The sequence below is a fragment of the Stigmatopora nigra genome, chromosome 22 (genome assembly GCF_051989575.1).
Source record: "Stigmatopora nigra isolate UIUO_SnigA chromosome 22, RoL_Snig_1.1, whole genome shotgun sequence".
NCBI lineage: Eukaryota > Metazoa > Chordata > Actinopteri > Syngnathiformes > Syngnathidae > Stigmatopora > Stigmatopora nigra.
Window position 1 is genome coordinate 6,506,768 of NC_135529.1, and position 20,509 is coordinate 6,527,276.

A 20,509-nucleotide genomic window follows, 5' to 3' on the forward strand; every position below is an offset into this window, starting at 1 on the left:
GAATCCCCAGTGCACTCATAAGCACAAAGGCACAAACACACACACACACACATACAGAAACTCCAAATGTGCATATCCTAATAAAAATGTAGCAAAGGCTTAGCAACAAATAGGCTGTGAATTTCATATTCATAAATTCGCAAACACTAAGCCTATCAGCTCAGGCAACAAAGGCAATGCTCAATGCAGTTCTGGCTGTCTCACTCACCTTCCTGCAGGTACATGACAGCTTGTGAATAGTTCTGCAATGCGTGGTGTGTTCTCCCCAAGCTGCCATAGGCTAGTGTCTTAGCAGCCAAGTCATTCGTCTGAGCCGCCACACTTAGGTGCTGCTCTTGAAACACAACTGCTCTCTCGTAGTTTCCCAACGACTCATAGGTAAGGCCCAGGTTCCCATAAGCGCGAGCCTGGCGTGTAGGGTTTCTGGTTTCCTCTGCGATTTCCAGATCACTCTGGTGGCATCGCAGAGCTGTCTCATATTCTCCCATGGCTTGGTATACAGCACCGAGACCACAGCTGGCGTCACCCTCCAGTATCCGATCGTGGGTATCACGGGCAATGACCAGTTGACGTTCCAAACATGAAATGGCTTGCTCATAATTGCCCAACTGGCTGTGGAGTGCGCCCAGTTCACCATAGGCCTGAGCTTTGAATCCACATTCTCCCAGCTCATGAGCCACCACAAGCCGCTTCTCAAAGCAAACCAGTGACTGTTGGAGGTTTCCCATCGCCCTACAGAGAGAAAAACAGACAAATACTATAATAAACCAATACAAAAACAAATAAAGATGAGTTTTTTCAGGATGGTTGCATCACAACAACTTATAGTGAAAAATGGCTTTTTTAAATTCAGATTTCAATGGTTTCCTAACTTCAAAGATTAAATGGATTACTCTAAAATATGTTAAGGAGTCGATCCTATGCTAGATAGTTAAGTGTGTGCTGACAAAGGTGCGTATACTGTATCCTATTATAAACCTTTGAATTGGCTTGATAGCTTTTAAACGTTTTGCTCCTGCAGTCTCTGGTATATCATCAAAGGGTGAATGCCAGTTCAAAGGGTATGGGAAAGGTATGAGAATAAAACTCCTCGCAGGAATTAATGTTGTGTGATAACATAAGTACTTTGTTGAAAACTGTCAGAAGATGAGAGGGCTTTGTGAGTAAGAACTTTTAATTCCTTCTGATGTCTAATACACCCACGCGTGAATACTATGATGCTGACAACGCAGAAAATAATTTGCCTATTGAGGACTTTAGAGCAAGCAGTTTTGCAAATATTTTCTTTCATTGTAGATTCTTTGTTTGCTATCAATCCTTTCAGACAAAGTTTAAGAAAAAAAGGGCCCAAAAGCTCCTTGAAATGGCTCAGCTTTGTTCTGGAGCCAAAAATTTAACTTGCAGATAATTGTGGCATGGTTTTATGTTCATTGCTGTACCTTTTTCCAAATAAAGTAGACTTACCTGTGTCCATTCCCTAAACCTCGGTAGGCCTTTTCCTGATCCTGCATACAGTTGAGACTCTGAGCTACTGACAAATACTGGTCATAGTACTTGATGGCTTCTTCAAAGTCTCCAAGAGCCTCGTAACAGTCCCCAAGGTTTCCGTAGGCCCTGCCCCTGTCCATCACAGACTCATTACCACTTAGTTGCTGTAAAGTAGCAAGCTGTTGCTCCAGGTATCCAATAGCTTCTTCCATCACCCCGACATTCATCTTTGTTATGCCCATATTTCCATAAACCTGTGCTTCGACAACAGGATCTTTTAACCTCTGCCCTATTTCTAACTGCTCTTCGTAGCTCTTGAAGGCCATGGCGTACTTCCCTAAGGCCATGTATACAGCTGCCAAGTGTCCGTGAGCTTTGCATTCTCCAGACAAGTCCCCAAGCTCTTGGTAAACCTCCAGCTCTTGGGTGTGATAACCTAGTGCTTTGTCATACTTATGGACAAGTCTGTAAGTAGCCCCAAGGGCAGCATAGGCGCAGGCCTCCAACCGACGTTCCTTCACCTGAAATCAGACAAAAATAATACATGATCACTACTGGAATTACACTTATATAACATTATTTGAGAAAGTACCAATTGTTCAGTACCTGATGAGCTAAGGCCAGCTGCTGCTCATAAAACTGAATGGCTCCAGCCACGTCTTTTTTACAGACAAATACGTCTCCGAGGTTGCCTAGAGCTCTGAAGCGAGCCTGTGAATTGTTGAGGGATTGGGCCAGTGACAAAAGATATTTCTGACACTCTTCTGCCTTTGCAAAGTCACCCAAAGCCTTGAAAGCCAAACCCAGGTTACAGTATGCCTTGGCTTGACTTAGTTTATCGTGGAGGTCCTTGGCCAAAGCGAGGTCCTGCTCATAGTATTTGACAGCATCCTGGTAGTTACCCAAGCAGTAGTGGGCATAGCCTAAATTGTGACAAACTTTTCCTTCACTTTCCATGTCTTGGAGGTCAGGGGACAAGCGTAGGTACTGCTCATAATAGGGCACGGCCTGAGGAAATTCCCCACGTGAGCAGTGAAAGTTGCCAAGGTTACCCAGAGCTCGCGCCTCGCTCTGGACATCTCTAAGCTCACGGGCGATGTTGAGATGGTTCTGGTAATGCTGCAAAGCCCGGTCATGTGCACCCAAGGATTGGTAAGCCACGGCCAAATTGCCATGTGTGGATGCTTGTGAGGCCCGGTCATTGACCTCCATGGAGATCTGCAGCTCCTGGCGGTGGTAACGGACAGCCTGGTCAAAGGCTCCAAGGGCATTGTAAGCGTTGCCCATGTTTCCAAAAGCCCGCCCCTGTGCGGCATAGTCATTGAGCTCCTGTGCAATGGCCAGGTGCGTTTTGTGGAGTTTGAGTGCAGTTTCATAGTCTCCTTTCATCTGGTGAATAATTCCTGTAAACAGAGTATATTACGATTAAATTTAAATGGGTAACATTGTAACAGAAAAAAAATGCTGTGTTTCAGCAAAGCCATTTGGTTGCAAAATAGCTTTAGGTGCCATCTGTTCTCCGCTTACACAACACAATTATAGCCATTATAAATGGAGTGATATCAAAAGATACATTTGCTGTATTTTTAGGCTATATTTTTCTTTTAAAATGACAGCTTTTTAGAGTTTGAGATGATGTAGATGGGGAATCATGTAAGAGCGTGTGAAGTTGATGTGGAATGCTCAGCAAAAAACTTTAGCTTCAGATAAGTATATTGAAACAATAAATAATCCAGAAGCCGGTGGCGGATGTATTGTCGCTGATAAAATATGATCTCATCAAAAATAACAACCATCTGCCGCAACACATAACCAAACACATGCAGATTCCCCCCGAGATCCACCAGGCAATACGAAACAACAATCTCAAAGCACAGTAAAAAAGATATTGAAACATATTTGATGAATTTGGGCTCCTCTGCACTGAGACTAGCTTTTTCGGGATCATTGTCAAACTGCTTTTAGTGATATAACATCCCCACTGTTTGTCAGTTTTTCCAGTACACCGCAAAAACGCACTGGCATACGCTCATGTGTTTTACCATTCAGAACATCATGGACATGAACACAAAGTGTCCAATAACACTGGTTGACATCTTAAAATTTGCAATTCAGAAATCATGTAAATATAAATGCACATTAGACAAATTGTAACAGGTATGTCAGTAATAAAAGCCAAGAAAAAAATGTCATCCATTCAGGAGACTTTGAAAAATGAGTCAAAATGTGTTTTTGTTCAATTTTAAGTGATGCAACTGGACCTGGTCTTGAGACAAAGCCAAATGTAAGACAAAAGGTTGGGTGGCTTCAATCCAATCATTGCTTTTAGAAGTTTGCACTAAATACATATTCTATTAAAGTGCATTTTAGCAACAATATTCCTTTTAGTTATCATACATTTAATAATGCCCTCGTTTTTGCTTGTTAAGCATGTTAAGATTCACTATGCAGGCAGCTTGAAGGAGCACTGGCAGCTATCAAAGTCACGCTCAAGGTTAGGGTGTCCTCAACAGTAAGAGAACGAACTGAGAATGTAATGCCTTCTGGTGCATTACCAGCAAAAATGCTCCATGCAGCTGGTCGCAAACGAATCAGTAACACAGCCATGGAGACTGGTTGAAGAGACTGTCAGCACAGACGCAGGGGGTGCAGCCCCCCAACATGGTAAGGGGATTACAGAAAATAAAACCATACCTCTACCAGGCACTGCCCGCACAGTATGCTGTCAAAATCAATATGATGCCTTTACAATGTCTTTGTGTTAAATTAATCTTCAACTATTGTGGTAAACCATAACATAATCGGCTCTACTACAAAATGTATGAAGTTTAGTTCTTTCAAAATGTGTCAGTTAGATTAAAAACAGGGTAAGTAAAAATGATATTGATGATTTTGTCCGCCATTCAATCCACGTAAAGCTAATACGGTCTTACTAGGACTTGTGTTGTCACTTTTTATTACAAAGTTGGCTTTATATTGACAGGAATGATTGATGACTTTGAGAGATGGTGACCTGTTTTCTGAGTAAATTACTGTGGCTTTTGTTCAGGTGCTATTGAGATCAGTATTACTGCAGATAACTGTGTATTAGTATTTTAAATAATGGATCTGCCACTTGGTAAGCATTTTGGGGGTAGGGGTGTCAAATTAGATTATTATGTTGTGTTGCGCCACTATTTTCCAAAGGGGTGGATTTAGACAGAGACTTTGGAAAGGTCTTGTATCCACGGGTATTAAGTATTCAGCAGAAACATTTAATCATTTATTTACTTTTGGAAGCAGGATGTAAGAAGTATTCCAGGGTTGTCGATTTTATTGACAGGCACAGAGAGAAGTATAATATCCAGGGGAGTTCAAGAATGAATAAATAAGAAAGGAGCATACATTTTTAACTATAATTAATACGTATCAGGAGGTCTATACTTCTTAAAGGATTGAGTAGGATTTAAAATCTTACTGTGTGAAAACAGCACACACAGAGCGAAATGTCGCAATCTGTGGGGGGAGACAGAGAGCAGAGGAAGAGACCAGAATCTGCGGATATGTCCAAAAGATATGGCGCTATGGGGCTGTGTTGTGGTGTTAAACTACCAAATAATTAATCATAAGCAGAATTAATCCTTACGTCTGTTTAATATAAAGAGCACGGTTGTAAATTGTTAGATTAAGCTCATTTACTTTTTCCAGAGATGATTGTGAAACAACATAAAATGTAGAATTGTCTAGTAGTGTTATATTTGTAGACATAAAAATGTGTGGTGACGGGTAATTTGTCCTGAAATCAAAAGTCAAGGAGTAGCAATGCGAGAAACAGTACATGTTAGCACAATTTTTGTGCCATTTTACAGGACAGTGATTTCTTTTATGATTGCTCCTCAATGGATGCCACCAAAGCTTTTGTGCAACGGTGGTCTAAGTGCAAACATCTGTCAAATCCGTCATGAAAGCCGAATAACAACAGTGCTTCTCAATTATATTGTCACAACCCCCATAGGAAAAGGAAAATATTTCACCCACTCGCCAATTCTCTGCGCCATGACAATAAATTATAAATTGTTGGTTAATAAAAATATATTATGAGTGCACTTAGATTTCTGGAATTATTTTTTCTCCCTCGCAAAAAAAATAAATTCAAGACGCTTATGAGCATGATTGGGGTGTAATGTCTAAGTGACACTAACATTTATATGGCATCATTCCACTCCACTATTCCAGATGAATTATATCAACATGCATTTACTTTGGCACCAAGCAAACAAAAAGTGCTGAGAGCCTTGAATTGAACATTAACAAATCCATTCCCTTTTTATTTTAAACAGCGTTCATCTTAAAACAAAAAAGTAGTTGGACCACCATAGTTCTTAGGGGCTTAATTTGCAATGTTGAAAAAGTATCATTTTCTTTGTTAGACCTCAAACTATCATGCGGTTAGTGGATCTGGTCCAAGGGCCTTGAGATTGACAACGTTGGATTAGATAGACATGCTGAGTGAGAAAACTGCACATATAAGAGCATTACACCCAACTCTATCTTCACCACCCATTGAGCTTTTCCATCTCGGCACCCGCTCAAAAACCCACTGCTTTTTAACTCTCTTATTCATCACCAGACTGTCCACGAACATGAAATGTGTCTTGGAATAATTCACATATAGATATTCCAAACCTAATTCGTATACAGTTTTGCCATTGCAACGTGCTAAACTTCACCAAGTGCTAATAAAAGGATGAACCTGCCTTCAATTTATTCTCAGAACAAGAACTAATGTATTATTTCAGGTCTTCGGCTCAGAGAATATGTATGAAAGTATAACACAATATTAACTGGAAGAATCTTGAGCGTGCCTGAGACCCTGAATATGATTAATATCATAGTAAATTGATAGATAGGTCTTTGCGGGGAACATAGAATCCCCATCAAAGAGAAGGACAGGTTGCTAATATTGACACAAATCCCAATAAAAAGCTAAAGATATCATCAATCCTAGATAAATGCATTTGTGTGTGTATTTGGTTAGCTCCTTCTTGCCTTCAATTTATCCTGTCTGAGCCAATAGGCTGGACAAATTCCTTTTCGAATTATTCTCTTTCTTTCTCCTTTTGCTATAGTCCAACTAATAATGTATCTATTTCCAAAGGCTTAGTCTCCAAAATGAGTAATCTCTGCGTCTCAAAGCTCTAGGCAAGTCTAGTTTATAGTGTGTTTGGCCCCAATTTTGGATTAAATAATGCTGTTTTAAGTAGAGAATAATACTCAAAGTATACTTACGTTTTAGCGAGGAATAAAATATTCTCCACGCATTTAGAAAATAATAATTTGCTTCAACTTCATGGTCAATAGAAATTGACTGCCGACAAATAAATTTCAAAATCGCTACGCTTTTACGGGTATGAGTTTGTCTTGTATAATTGGGTCGTGACATGAAAAGTCTGAAGATAATACGGCACAGATTTTACCCGTTTGTTTATTCAAGATGTTTACATGTCAACTGACTACTTCAGTAGTGAGTAGTCGTACTACTTCAGTCCCTTCGCCGATATGCAATAGTGCTGACTCTTTGGTAAACTGGCCAATTATTGAATAATATATGAGACTGGAATGCAAAACATTCATATCCTTTATAGGTCAGAGTTTGCTGAGCCAGGTCCACCAGTGCCTCTGGGCATTGAGGTTGGATATTAAAGGATAGTAATCTCTATACAAGTATGCCTCAGGGGCAAATCAGCCATGGCCCGACCAAGCCGCAACCAACTTCAACAACAAGCTGCAAGGGCTTATAAAACTGTCCACTTTGCCATTTTCCCCAAATGTCTTATTGCCTTTCCCAAAAACTTTTCTCTTTTGAGCTTGTTAATTGTTTGGATCATTCCCATCTCCTTTGTGTAAAGGAAAAGAAAAATGTTTTCAAGACTTCCAATCCAGCTTGTGGGCATCCGTGATGGAATAACAACAACAATGTGCCGCGGAAAAAACAACAACAGAACAATTACAGACAGAAGCTCCACAACCTCCACTTCATTCCCTGTTATCTTCATTATTCAGCTCCACTTGAATCAGCTATTAAAGGTAATTAAGCGATTCATCAAGTCAGTTTCAATTACTAGTGGCCTGACAGTTTCAGATTACAATCAGCAGGGGTGAGGTAGGGGACCCAGAGAATGAAAGGCAGAGGCATCAAAAAGTGAAATGAGGACGGAACAGAGCAAGAAAAAAATGGCAGACAGACAGATTGGCTACATTGACACGGGGTTTCCTCGGTGTCAGGAGGTGTAATTCGAGAACGATGGTCATCTTGCCGGAATTTGTCCCCGTAGAGCAACAAGTTTCATTGCTACCCACGACTCACTCATTTAGTCATGTCACCAGATGGAGATCTTTAACACTGCACTCATCATTACAACATTAGAATGACTCACTTTTGCTACCAATCATAAAGACCCTGGCCTGGTGGTATATTGTCATGGGATTCCTATAAGACACTAGAATATATCTGCCACCTGCCACCTCACATCATAAAACTCTGATGTAGGTAGCATCATAAAATGTACTCTTGAGAGGTGCTTCAATTTACGATCATCTTGTCTCAAAGATCAGCTGTATTTTGCTGCCAAGGGGATGTGCACCATTTAGGTTGGTCAAATCACAGCTTCAATTTATGTTTGGTTAATTAACCTCAATTCTCCACTTGAACACATTATTCAGAGGTTAAAGACTAAATCATCCGGAAGAACTATTAAACCTTTGCGTTGTCCGTTAGAATCAAGGTTAGTGCTGCTTTGATGGCTATCATAATTCAGGCAGTGTAGGTTGTAATTGCTGCACTAAATACAGAAAAATGGGCTCACCATTGATCTCATGGAGTTTTTGATAGCTAAAGGAGCAATGTTTTATTGCTTTTTTACTATTGTATTACTAGGTTATGCATTTAATCATCTTCTAGAGCAAAGATTTTCTAATTTGCTACTAAAGGTTGCTTTTGCTCAAGACTAAATTCTATCATTTGAAATTAATGGGATTTGTCCTTTGATTCTAGTTTTCACAGCAGCAGATCCTTTTTTCTCATTTTAAAAGGCGAAAAATTCACACGGCGTTATAATAAAACTTCTTCATATACACCTTTGGGTATTGTATAATCATATGGACCTTGAATTATGTATGTAAAACTACATTAGGGAAACAGTCAAGTCTGTAAATGGAGCAACATTCATATGGGGGTAAAGGAAACCACACTGGAAAACGCCCACCATATTTTCTACATTGGTTATTAAATATTCTTTACAGAAGGCACTCCAGATATTACAAGAGCAAAACTGGATCCTTTTTATATAGAGGTGCAAACTACTTTGGTGATACCCAATCACCAAGAACATTCTTCACGTAACGTTGCATTTATGTGAAATAAAATCTTCAATCAAGATATCACTATTCATTTTGTGTTTTGCAAACCTACCCAGATTCGAGGAAGCTCTTCCTTCGGCGGCTCTGTCTTTCAAACCTTCGGCAATTGAGAGCTGTTGTTCATGATACTGCTTGGCCCTCTCCAGGTCTTGCATGCAACGAGCTGCATGCCCCAGGCCTGCATACGCACGCATCTCAATGGACTTTTCTTCCAGTTCTTGGGCAAGCTCCAAAACGTGAGTGTGATAAGACATGGCCTTGTCAAAGTTTCGGTGATAGTGGTACGCGCTGCCCAAGTTGCTGTAGGCCCGAGCTTCTTCACGCTTATTTTCGAGGGTCTTGGCGATATCCAAATGCTGCTCGTGGCATTGGACGGCATTGTCAAAGTCTCCCATAGCAATGTAGACAGCACCCATGTTTCCCAGCTCCCGTGCCTCGGAGAGCTGATCTTTAGACTGCTTAGCCAGCAGAACACACTGCTTGTGGCTGGCTAGTGCATTTGGGTAGTCTCCAATGGCTGTGTATACATGTCCCAAGCTACTCAGGGCCATCGAGGCAGCCTAAAGAAAGAAACAGAGAAAGAGTAGATATTAGACTCGAAAAGAACCAAAAAAATGAATAGACATTTACAATATTTGGAATATTCAAATGAACCACAACCACATTTAATTATGAATATGAATTGAATAGTTTTTGTACTGAAAATTTTTAACACTACAGGCAGGAAAAAGAAAACTTAACAAATTCCCCAACGAGGGCTTACTGCTCGGACACCAACTGAGCAAGTAAACCTCATTTGATTCTGAGGTTGCAAAGCAAGGAAGGGGGTAAAGAGTGATGCATATCAGCACAGCAGTAGGTTTGTTTCAAAGCCGCCAGTTTGCCAACTGCAATCATACTTCATGGCGTGCCACCGACCATGGAACAAAGACAGTGCTAATCAGGTGGGTGAGCAGAGTGCTTTCAGCCTCAAATTCGACCTGTGCTTAGGGGGGAGTGCAGTGTGTGTTTGTGTCATTACTGCCTCGCTCCTGGCAGGAATGCTCAGGCTATAGATACCAATAAATGAATTCTGAGATTTCAATTCATTTCCACAAGCAGAGTCGACCAGTTAAAAAAAGACTCCATGAATCACAAATTCCAGTTTGAAAAGAAGTTTTACAACAAAACATTCCCACATACATACAAGCTACCAGAATTTGCATGTAAATGAGTTTGTAAACACCCACCTTTGCTTTTCTCCTTTGTACAATGTCATCTGTCATAGTGGGTATCTCCCTCTTATCTTGTTGTCTTGGTCAACAAAGTATTACGGTAGTATTATTTTCATTCACAAAACAATCAATATAGTTTTTATGACTTCTTACTAGCTTCTAATTTACAAAAATACCTTTGCAGTTATGAACTCAAACTCAATAATTTTGCCCTGCTTTGCATTTAAAAGCTTGCCTAATGTCATTGGATTTCTTTCACATTGACAAATTCCTTTGTCAATCTGAATATATCCAAGGTAGCATATCATGAGCTCCCTTATTATATATTTATAAAGAGGGTAAACAGCTGTGACTGGGGTCAGTTGTCTCTGCCTGAACAGATGTTCAATTAATCTCACACGACCAGCTAATAAAGCAACTCCTTCCACAGGTCCCACCCAGCCCATACCGGCCAGGAAAACGTTTGGAATGTGGCCACCGGGGAGGACGTTCGTTCTGACAGGGAAGGTCAATGTCATTCCTGAAACTAGTTACATAGACTGGGTCATGATGAAAGTCAAAAACACATAATACTACGTTTGAACTATTCAAACTTTTCTTTAAATATAATTTGCATATGGAGCATTCATATGCAATGTACTTTGATGATAAATCCAATAATCTTAGCCATCGGGACATAGCAAAAAGGACATATGGCTGCAGGGCAACATCATGAATTTCTGAGGCTTTGACTAAATGAAAACTAAAGCACCTCTTTCAGAGATCAAATAAAAGAATCAATACAATAAAAGACTCCCTTACAAGGACAAACACCTTCATTCCATTGCTTAGTTTGCTCACATGAAATGCACAAACGGTATACAAACCTAGCAAGCATTATTTCTTTTATTTCAAGTTGCTGCTGATGTATGCAACCAATTACCTGCTGACAAAAGGAGGTTCAGCACTTTGCTCAAGTTTAGAAACGCAACAAGGCATTACACAGGCCCAGGGATGCAATTACCCTTCGTCACAAACTGTTGCTGTTTCATGTTCCAAGATATCTTATCTGAGGCTGCTCAATTACATGTACCTTTTGAAGGCTTGCTTCCTTCCTCTCTCAAACTCAAACCTCTACTTTTGTGAGCAGAAAACAGAGGAATCCTCATCTGCCAGACTTCATAGTGCAGCTGGATAGGTAGAAAAAAATAAGGCCGCACTTTTTCTCCAGCACAGACGAGTCCCTCTGATGTGGGTCGCTCTAAAATGAGACTGCAACGCTGCATTATCTTTGCAGATCAAGGCCAAGATAATGAGGAGTTTTCCTTAAAAGTCAAAGAGCATGCACATTGTACCACTACTAGGACTTTCTTAAAATGACGTTGCTCTCCAACCAGAACACAAAAGCCACAGGAGGGTGCAAGTCACTCCATACATTCAAGTGTTAAAGTTACCCAAAGACTTCTAAGTTATTTTTTGTCTCATCTTTTAAGACTGGGTGCTCCACAGAAATGCAAGTGCGTAGAAAGCAAACGCAAATCATTTTTTGCACAGGGTGTCTCCTCCTCAAAGGTAAACTGGTTATCCTGGAAGCAGAGCAAAGGACCAAGATGGCAGAGAAGCGATGCTGCCGTGCCAATCACAAATAGTTGTTTCCAAAAATACTCTATTTCTTACCTGTGACAAGGAGATCGGGTTAAAATCTGTTGCACATTCTCCTCTATTAGACTCTTCTACTAAATGTATTTATATTCAGTGGAGCATCAGACTAATGGTTGCTTTCATAGCATGTGAAAGAGGTAATGAATCGTACTTAGAATAATTACTCTCTTATGTCATGCTACAAAGTTACTATTGATAGTATGAGTTCTGGAGCTCTGAGTCACCAGTTTGACTTATTTCTCACATTGGCAAGCACTTCACTGCTAACTCAAGCTAGAGTGGGTTATGATGCTTCTATTTGCAGAGTATGCCAATGCCTTCAGGGAAAAAAGAATCCTATATTTCCACAAGTCAGCGTTGAGCTACTTCAAAGGGGATAATTACAGATAAGTGAAATTTACAGGAAACTACAGTTGTCATGGCAATAGACAGTCAATGGATACTTTTGGGAAAAGACAAGCCTTCTTTTACAATTACATTTTGATGAATACAAAACAGGCTGAATGGACATTTTGAGCAGTAAATTAAGTGGAAACTACAATTGAGCTAAAGATACAATGATTGTGAAAAAAGCCACCATATACCCACCACATATTGATTACTACTATGCTACTGGACTCAGTTTATATTTAATAAAAGTGCCCATAATAGGAGCAAAATTCAAACAATGTTGATGGAATATTTAATGACAATGAATACTTAATCAATACTCTATTATATAAAACAATATGTACAGTGAGTACAAACATGCCATGTGTGGCTATTAGAATTTTGGTGCAAACAGGAGATCTACTATTTCCCACAAATTCTAGTACACACACACTTCAGTGTTTCCATTAAAATAGAGGACATGACTGACATTAATTTCCCTGGAGCCTAACCACAACTCAACAACCTTATCGAAGGATTTATGGGTGGTGAGGCCCCACAATCTGAATTTGCAGATTTATGTACATGTAATACAAGCACATGCACACACACACACACACACACACACACACACAGACACACACACACACACACACACACACACACACACACACACAGAAATGCAGCTGGCTAATTAAAAGGCACTGCAAGAGGTATGGTAAGGAGAACCATGCACCATCGTTTCCATTAACGAGCCAGGCTCAAGCAACAAGAGCAGCTAGGTGGCGGTGAAAACTAACGGGTATTAGGTATGTGTGTGTGTGTTGGTGGGTGGGTGGGTGGTTGGGTTATTGGAGGGGAGAAGAGGGACAGATAAAAGGGATGCAAGAGATTGCGTTTGAAGAATGAGAAGAGAGAATGCTACAGACATCCCCAGGCTGAGGCCGTCCTCCCATCTTGATTCCCTGATACAAATGCATTTTGACAGTCGAAGGAAACATGTCTCAATAAATGTAATGAATACAGAATGGAGCAGAAAACCTTTCCAAAAGAAGAATGAATGAAATTTCTCTATATGTACACAGAGCAATTGTAATTGCTTGGGCAAAAAGGGGCGTAATGTGAAGGTGAATATTGGTAGTGTCAATGTTGGGGGCGGGGAAAGGGAGGGTAAAATATTCATCTGGGTTTATAGGTTTATACTTCAGTCTCTCTCCCGGTCTGTTGTTTGCACATGAATATGCGTCCCATAGGAACCACAATTTAATTGTCCAAATGACAGTCACTCGCCCATATCAAAACCTTCTGCTTTTGAAGCGGGGGATGTAGTGCTTTGCCAGGCGAGGCAGCTACAGCTGTGGCTGAGTGCTCTTGTAAAAACACCAAGACATATATATCACACCTACTATAACTAGCGACACAGATAAAATAAAAATATACAGCAAAGAAAACAAACATCTTCCAGTTATCTTCTTTTGGGGGTTTCTTAATGTTCCATTGTTTTTCACGTTATCTTACCAATTCCTCAACTTAATAATCAAGACTAATCTTATTCACTGGGAGTGATGACATACTGATACCACAAAAGCCGCTTGTTCATTTTTGACCTGCGAAAATTCCAGCTCATAGATAAGTGACGCCAGAGGCCTTGAAGCTTGATAATTCCTTTAGCCTTCACAGGACACATGCACAAAAGGACGGGTTGTCATTGGAGGTCAATCCACGGGTAAAGCCACTCGTGACAGTTGCGACGCAGTCTGATGCAAGGACCGTCACCCGCTGCATCCACTGTACAAGCGCCAGGAAGAGATAGACGGGCAAGTAGAAATAGAGAAATGCGGGGGGTTAACTAATGATACACACAAGATGGAGTGTAGCTTTGGCTTGTGAAAACTGAGCTGTGGCTAGTCTGCACAGTGGTGCCAGGCTAAAAGGGAGATCATGTGCGGTTAGTCTAAAAAACCTAGTATACATTCCCTTAAATGTCCTTATTCTGAGAGTATCCAACAAAACATGAGGGTGTTACGCCTGTATGTGTGTATGTGGCTGCATGTATTTGTTTTTTTCCCCTCATTTTTCACGCAACGTTACAGCCATTGGTGGACGGTTGAGGAAGAAATCAGAGGAGCCAAAAAGTCAAACTCAATCCAAAAACCTCCACTGAAGCTGAAGGGAAATTTGAGTGCTCAATTCAAGTGGGAAAAGGGGGGTGTTCTCAGAAAATACACCAGGCAAAACAGTGCTTTTAGAAATGGTCAAATGTTAGGTGAGGAAAATGAAGAGAGGGCAGCATGGTAACTGAACTGACTGCACGCCCCCTCCATACAACCCACTCTCCCAACCAACACTGCTGTCACAACACTGGTCCCCTGAAACGGGATGTCACCATTGTTCTGGCACAGAAGCAGACCTCCTGCCCTCTGATATATAAACACATGAATATAAACTCGAAATGAGGAGAAAATTGAAGTGGTTGCGCACCGGGGGAAAGGGGACTATGAATGGATCTTAATGTACTCTAAACCAGAGCAAAGTCTCAAAGGGTTGCTGCTTATTTCTGTGCTCAAGTCAAATCTCCACAGGCATAGCGGTGTGATGTCTACAGGAGAAGGGAATCAATTCTTTAGAGACCTTGTGGTGACAGGAAAGGAAATAACAGTGGTGTTTGAAAGTAATTTGGGACGAGTTTGAGGTAAACATCCAGGCGTACCACTTTATAGAGCCGCTAAGCTTGTTGCAAGAGGGTATAATGCTTGTTTAGTGCTTAGTTCTTTTCACTAATAGCTTTCAGAAGAGGTTAAATTGACTCAGAATGAACAGAATCTCCCTCTCTGTTTGCGTCAAGAAGTAGTATTTGATTCAGAGTGGTAGGGTGCAATTTCTTAAGGGTCCGTTTGGCAAGTTGTAAAGGGCTACTAAAGATTTGATCGTTTTACCACCCGTTCTTCGTCAAACCAAACTGATGAAAATCTAATGAGGATATGGAGTGCTGTTCTTTGATTGGATAACAGGCACCAACAGTTATAATGGCTGAATTACTCGGAGGAAAAAAATATGCTACTCCATGTGGAATGTCACCTGTTATGACATTTTTAATAAATATAATTGCCATTCCAAGTCATAGAACTGCACTCTGAACTGAACAAAAATATATTGTAGAATAAGTTTAAACTGTTATTATGACTTTTCAATAGTTCTGACAGAATGCCAAATAAAGCACAGCTCGCAGGACCCCAGCTGCAGATGACAGAATTTAGCAGGAAGCCAGGAAGTCAATCCAAGGACATAGCACTGCTGGGTAATTCAAGGATCTTTTGGAGGCCTATGGATGGGTGGCGATGTCCATGACAAACAGTTGGACAACTCAGGTCATCCATGTTGCAGTACTTTGTTCGACCCTTTTCAATGACAGGGGGATTTCTTTAGGTTCCGTAAGGAGAGGAAAAGAAAGCCAAGGAGAGGGAGAAAAAAGATAAGGTTACACAGGTTTAGGTTTGGGAGACCCAGATCTTATTGATCTCGAACAGAGCTGTGGCTTAGAGCGTGCTGACACAATAAAAAAATGAAGCGTGTCAGCACCTCACAGTTCTCATGGAGACACTTTTGCACTTTGTCCCTAATCCATTCAGCAACAGTACAGCATAACGCACAAACCAGATGAGACTGACCTGACTTCTTTATTGTTTAAGCAAATGTGATCTGAAAAAGGTCACCATATTTCTGAGTAGGATTGACAAACACCCTATAACAAAAATATGAGTGAAATATCCCAACAATGTGAGGCAAAAACAAAAAAATCCTATGTTTTATTGTTGTGATACATGAGATGTGTCTTTCTGTGTCCAATCTTTAAACTCGGGAGTGTTTGTTCTTTTAATCACGCAGTACAAACAGGTTGGAGCACCATTCCTAATTTTAATAGTGCTATAATTAGATGAGATTTCAGTGCTCATTTCTACCCTATTGGTTCGGAGGCCAACAAAAACTATGTCCATTCCAATTGTCGTCATCAGACATTATATATGTAGTGTCATTCGAATAAATTCGCAATGACATGCCATGTAACGAAAGAAGCAGAGTCAACCCCTCCAAAAAAATCACTGCACAAATCCCATCTCCCTTTGCTTTTATTCCCCAAATGTAATTACAAACTTGGCACAAGCATTGAGGGTGGTGACTGTGACTGGGGCAACTTGCAGCAGTTGCTACACAACTGCACTGTGTGGGAGCATCTCCAATGTGCCTTCACACCTCATTGCTTTATGCGCTATGGGCAGCTCCAAGCTGTGGAGAAAGAACCCCATCGTTCAACATGGCCAAGCCCTTCACTTCATCGCCATGGAGAGAGAACTGCTCTGGCTGATAAACACTAAAAAGACGATGCCAAAGCTGGGTTTTTATCATCACTTAAGTAAAAACATTATTCATATATGCACACACACTGTATAGCGCTACTGCAAGCACAAAGGGGTCTATCACCGGTTCTCGGTGTGAAACAGTGTTAAGACCATGAAGTAAATTTCACCTTGAATGATAGAAAGTAAATCCCTGTGACATTCATTTATAAGTCTCACACAAGAGATACTATGTGCCTATTTGGAGGTGTAGGATGGGCTCTGTCCCCATTTTAAATATAGTGTGGGGATGTTTGTGCAAAGGAATAAAATATGATGTGTTTTGAAGCCAGACACATGGAGCAGAACGGCTGATGCTTTGCTTTTGCTAGTAATAAGGTTCGGAGATAACCACGCTGGGAAAAAAATAAGAGGAAAACAATTGTTTTAAGTGAAGTTGTAGAGAAGGGTTTGGTGTAGATAAAAAGGAGGTGGCGATGAGGAAATAATGGCTTGCTTATAAGACATGTTTTCCGGGTGATACCACACCACCTGCCAGCACCGCCTCCGGCTGTGAGCACACGCCACCGGACTCTGATTGACAGGGAGGCTAAATAGTTGCTGGCAGGGTCTCTGATTGTATCTCTTGTCCTTGGCATAATATAAGACACTGTGAAAGAGTGATAGTTACAGCCCCTCAACCATAAATTATGTTGGCATATCGTTCGTGAGATGCACGTGTGTTTAGAGTATTTTCTTTTCTAACAAATGTCCAGAAAACCCAAACATACATTTGTCTCCACTACTTTAACTGAATTCTTTTGAAGAAAGAGAAGGCAGCAAATGAGGAATGAGGAAGACACAGAAAGTGTTTGTTCTTAGGTGCATAGAGCCACAGAGAATGGAAAAAATGTTTATCAACCTCTCATGCAGGGATGTTAGAATTTGAAGGCTTGATTTTCCAAGATTGCCGGTTGTCTCTAGGTCAAGGAAAATAAGCTTTGGGATTTACCAGCGTAGGAGGAACAGTTGGCTCTCATTGACTCTCTCCGTTAGCGAGTGGCTCGGGGAAAATTTGTATGCTTTGTAAGAGGTGGAAAAAAGGCAGCTGACTCATAGGAGCAATGCAAGAAACCAAATTCATTCGACTTGGAGATCAATCAATATGGAGAACGATGAAGAAAACACCAGTTTGGCTTCCAGTCTGTTTCATTGGCATTGCCACATTGGACCAATGCAGCAATCAAGGGTCACGTTTGTTCGCCCTACCATTACAAGATGTGGGCTACACTGCCTTTCTATATGCTTAACCCATCAGATTTGGAGGGACCAATGAAAAGGAGTATAAGCAAAGAAAGGAAAGCAAAAGGAAATGAAATAGAGTCAATCAACAATTATCATGTGATTCATTCTACAGCTGCTTGCTCAAACCACATGGTCTAATTTATTGGGAAATTTAAATGTCTAAAATGTCACCTGGATTTAATGCAATGGGCACACAATTTGCCAGATGTAGAACTGGGTGGCTTATAAAACCATTCCCTAATATTATAATTATTTCATTCAAACATCGTAAGGCCCATAGTTAAGCCCAACGTAATGAGTTGGCCTAGATAACATCAACATCAACCCCAAAAAAACCACTACTTTTCCTATAGTGATAGTATAATTCTTCTTGAACCACACAATCATTTTTCATGCGTTCCTTTTTTCAATCAGGTAATACCACAGAAAGAAAACCTAGTACCATTCCCATGATCTCAACATAGAATCTTATTTGTGCACACAACTTTGTTTAATGTTTCCAGGAAAGGCATTGCAGTGTATATATGGCTGGTAATAAACAAGTGGAGTACACGCTAGAGACAAGCCTCTACAAAACTCATCATCTCTGTGAAAGTGCGATTGTGACACAGTCCATATAACAGCCATAAAGGCTTTTTTTTTTGCATCTCTTCAGCGCTGGGGGCATATACACACTTGCACAAATAGTAAGACAACACTGGAAAGGTCCCTTTTGTCGGCTCAGCACTGATGAAATGCTACCCATGGCGAACTTCAATCACACTGGAAAATGAGTTGAAGATACACCGTAACCCCGACAGTGTCATTAAGCCTGTCACACGAACCCCCGGCGTGCAGGGATGGGAGAGACGCCACTGGCCTCCATAGAACATCATGTAGTCCTGAACTGAAGCAAAAGGAACAGCCCCCTTGTGCTTGAGCAATCTGTCAGTTTGAAACTAGCATAATGAAGCTGTATAATTATGTCTTCTGCTCTGTTTGTCTATAAACCCTCAAACGTCAAGCACTCAGACAATAGAATCATATTTACGCTTTATGGTACTCACAACCAACTCTAAAAAAATGCTTTAATGGCAAAAAACATAGTCATGTATGTTTCCACATATATAAAACCAATGCAGTACATAAACAGGCATGCATTAAGGAAGACATACACAATATATGGATAAAGATAAGCCCCAAATGCTATAGGAAAGGGGTTGTGATTGCCCTCTGTGAAGCAACCGCTTCTCATCATTAACTCTTCAGAGGATCACGCTGCTCTAATCACGCTAAGCCTCTACGAATGACGATGAAGTCAAACACGTGCATATGCACATATTTGCCACAGAAATCATTAGATGGACAACATACTGCACATTAACTTCCTCATCAAGAGAAAAGCAGCAAGTAAATGTTGTCTCTAAAGAAGACATATATTATTTTAATTTGCAGTAGAATATCCCCCACAATATATTACAAACTGGGTTTTGATTTTCTGCTAAACACTCAAATATAATATTGGTTTCTTTATTAGAATAAGGGGACAGTTTAATTCAAGTTTCATTTCAAAATAACAGTACACCTATAGTGGTCATTGCTTAAAAACAGTTTTTTTTCTTACAGTTTACAACAAGCTATTTGTTGATTTTGCAAATAGAACTGACAACAACTGGATATGTGCATTTGTGTGTATAAATCTGGGGTGTAGCCTGTGCTTGGGTGAGTGTACCAAGATGTGGCACCACAAGGGAACCATGTCCTTGCCACAAGTTGCAATTAAATCTGATAACAGCACCAGCAATAGCAACAAAATTTTCTTAAGTGAACTGTGCCACAATAAAATACCCAGGAAGCATTTGCCTTTGCTCTCGTGACTGAATTTTTAACTATCGCTGTGCCACATGGCTTCATTCAAAGACGCCGTCCTGAGTCCAGCAACAGCCTGTCACAAGTTTTATTTTGAGACCATTCTGAGTGTAGTGGATGGTATACACACTGTATAGGTAGAACCCTTAGGGCTGTGTCCTCTGAAGACATAGTGCTTTCATTTCTCTCATTTGGGGCCTCGTATTTTCAATCCATTTTATTACTTTCTCAAAGCTCATTCCACAAAGACACATTAAACCCCCTCATAAAGTAAGAAGGCTCCCATCCAAGAGAGATTGGAGAAGGACTCAATATGGTGCCACAGGGACAAGAATGCTGACACTGCCTTAACAGGGAACAATAGCTAAACTGAGTGTTGAATGAAAGAATATCTTAGTGCATATGTATTTTTTGGAGGCTTGGACTGAGCCAGACTAAGTAGCTATTATAATCCTGGTCCTTGGCGCAATGACAGGAGCCTTGAAGAAGACCATTTCCTCAAAATGCCTAAATGTTACGTCTCTGACATCCCACTGTATGCGGACACCCGGGAGAAGAAGGAAACAGTCCAACCAAAAAAAAAATCTGAATTCTTTGATCGCAAGTCTGTTTCAACAAAAGCGAGAGCAGTGAGAAGTACTCCAGTAGCTCCGAAACTAAATAATTAAACGAAAAACTCAATAGCTGAGAAAGTCAAGGAACTACTTTCTCCAACTGATTTCAAGGAAGGAAGAAAAGTGCTTGGCTGCTTGTGTTTTTTGTTTTATATGTACAATTGCCTACAAAAGCAGAACAGAAATGATGCATAGACGAGCTTTTCTAAAGTCATGGTGACTAATCAGGGTTAGAAATTGCTCCAGTGAGCTAAAACAGGGTCCAGCCAGAGCAGTACCCAAAGGACATTGATGTCTA

The 20,509-nt window shown here is 40.6% G+C and overlaps 1 protein-coding gene across 3 annotated transcripts in view; it reads right to left on the reverse strand.

Annotated features, from left to right (window-relative positions):
• The window catches only part of LOC144215659 (tetratricopeptide repeat protein 28-like), a 131,519-nt gene that overhangs the window by 17,496 nt on the left and 93,514 nt on the right, over window positions 1-20,509 (reverse strand). For all 3 annotated transcript variants that reach the window (XM_077744729.1, XM_077744728.1, XM_077744730.1), the window contains 4 exons: window positions 8,939-9,446; window positions 2,095-2,891; window positions 1,465-2,009; window positions 209-732 (listed from right to left, as the gene is read on the reverse strand). In XM_077744729.1, coding sequence (XP_077600855.1) covers window positions 209-732; window positions 1,465-2,009; window positions 2,095-2,891; window positions 8,939-9,446 — 2,374 coding nt within the window. The remainder of the gene's footprint in view (window positions 1-208; window positions 733-1,464; window positions 2,010-2,094; window positions 2,892-8,938; window positions 9,447-20,509) is intronic.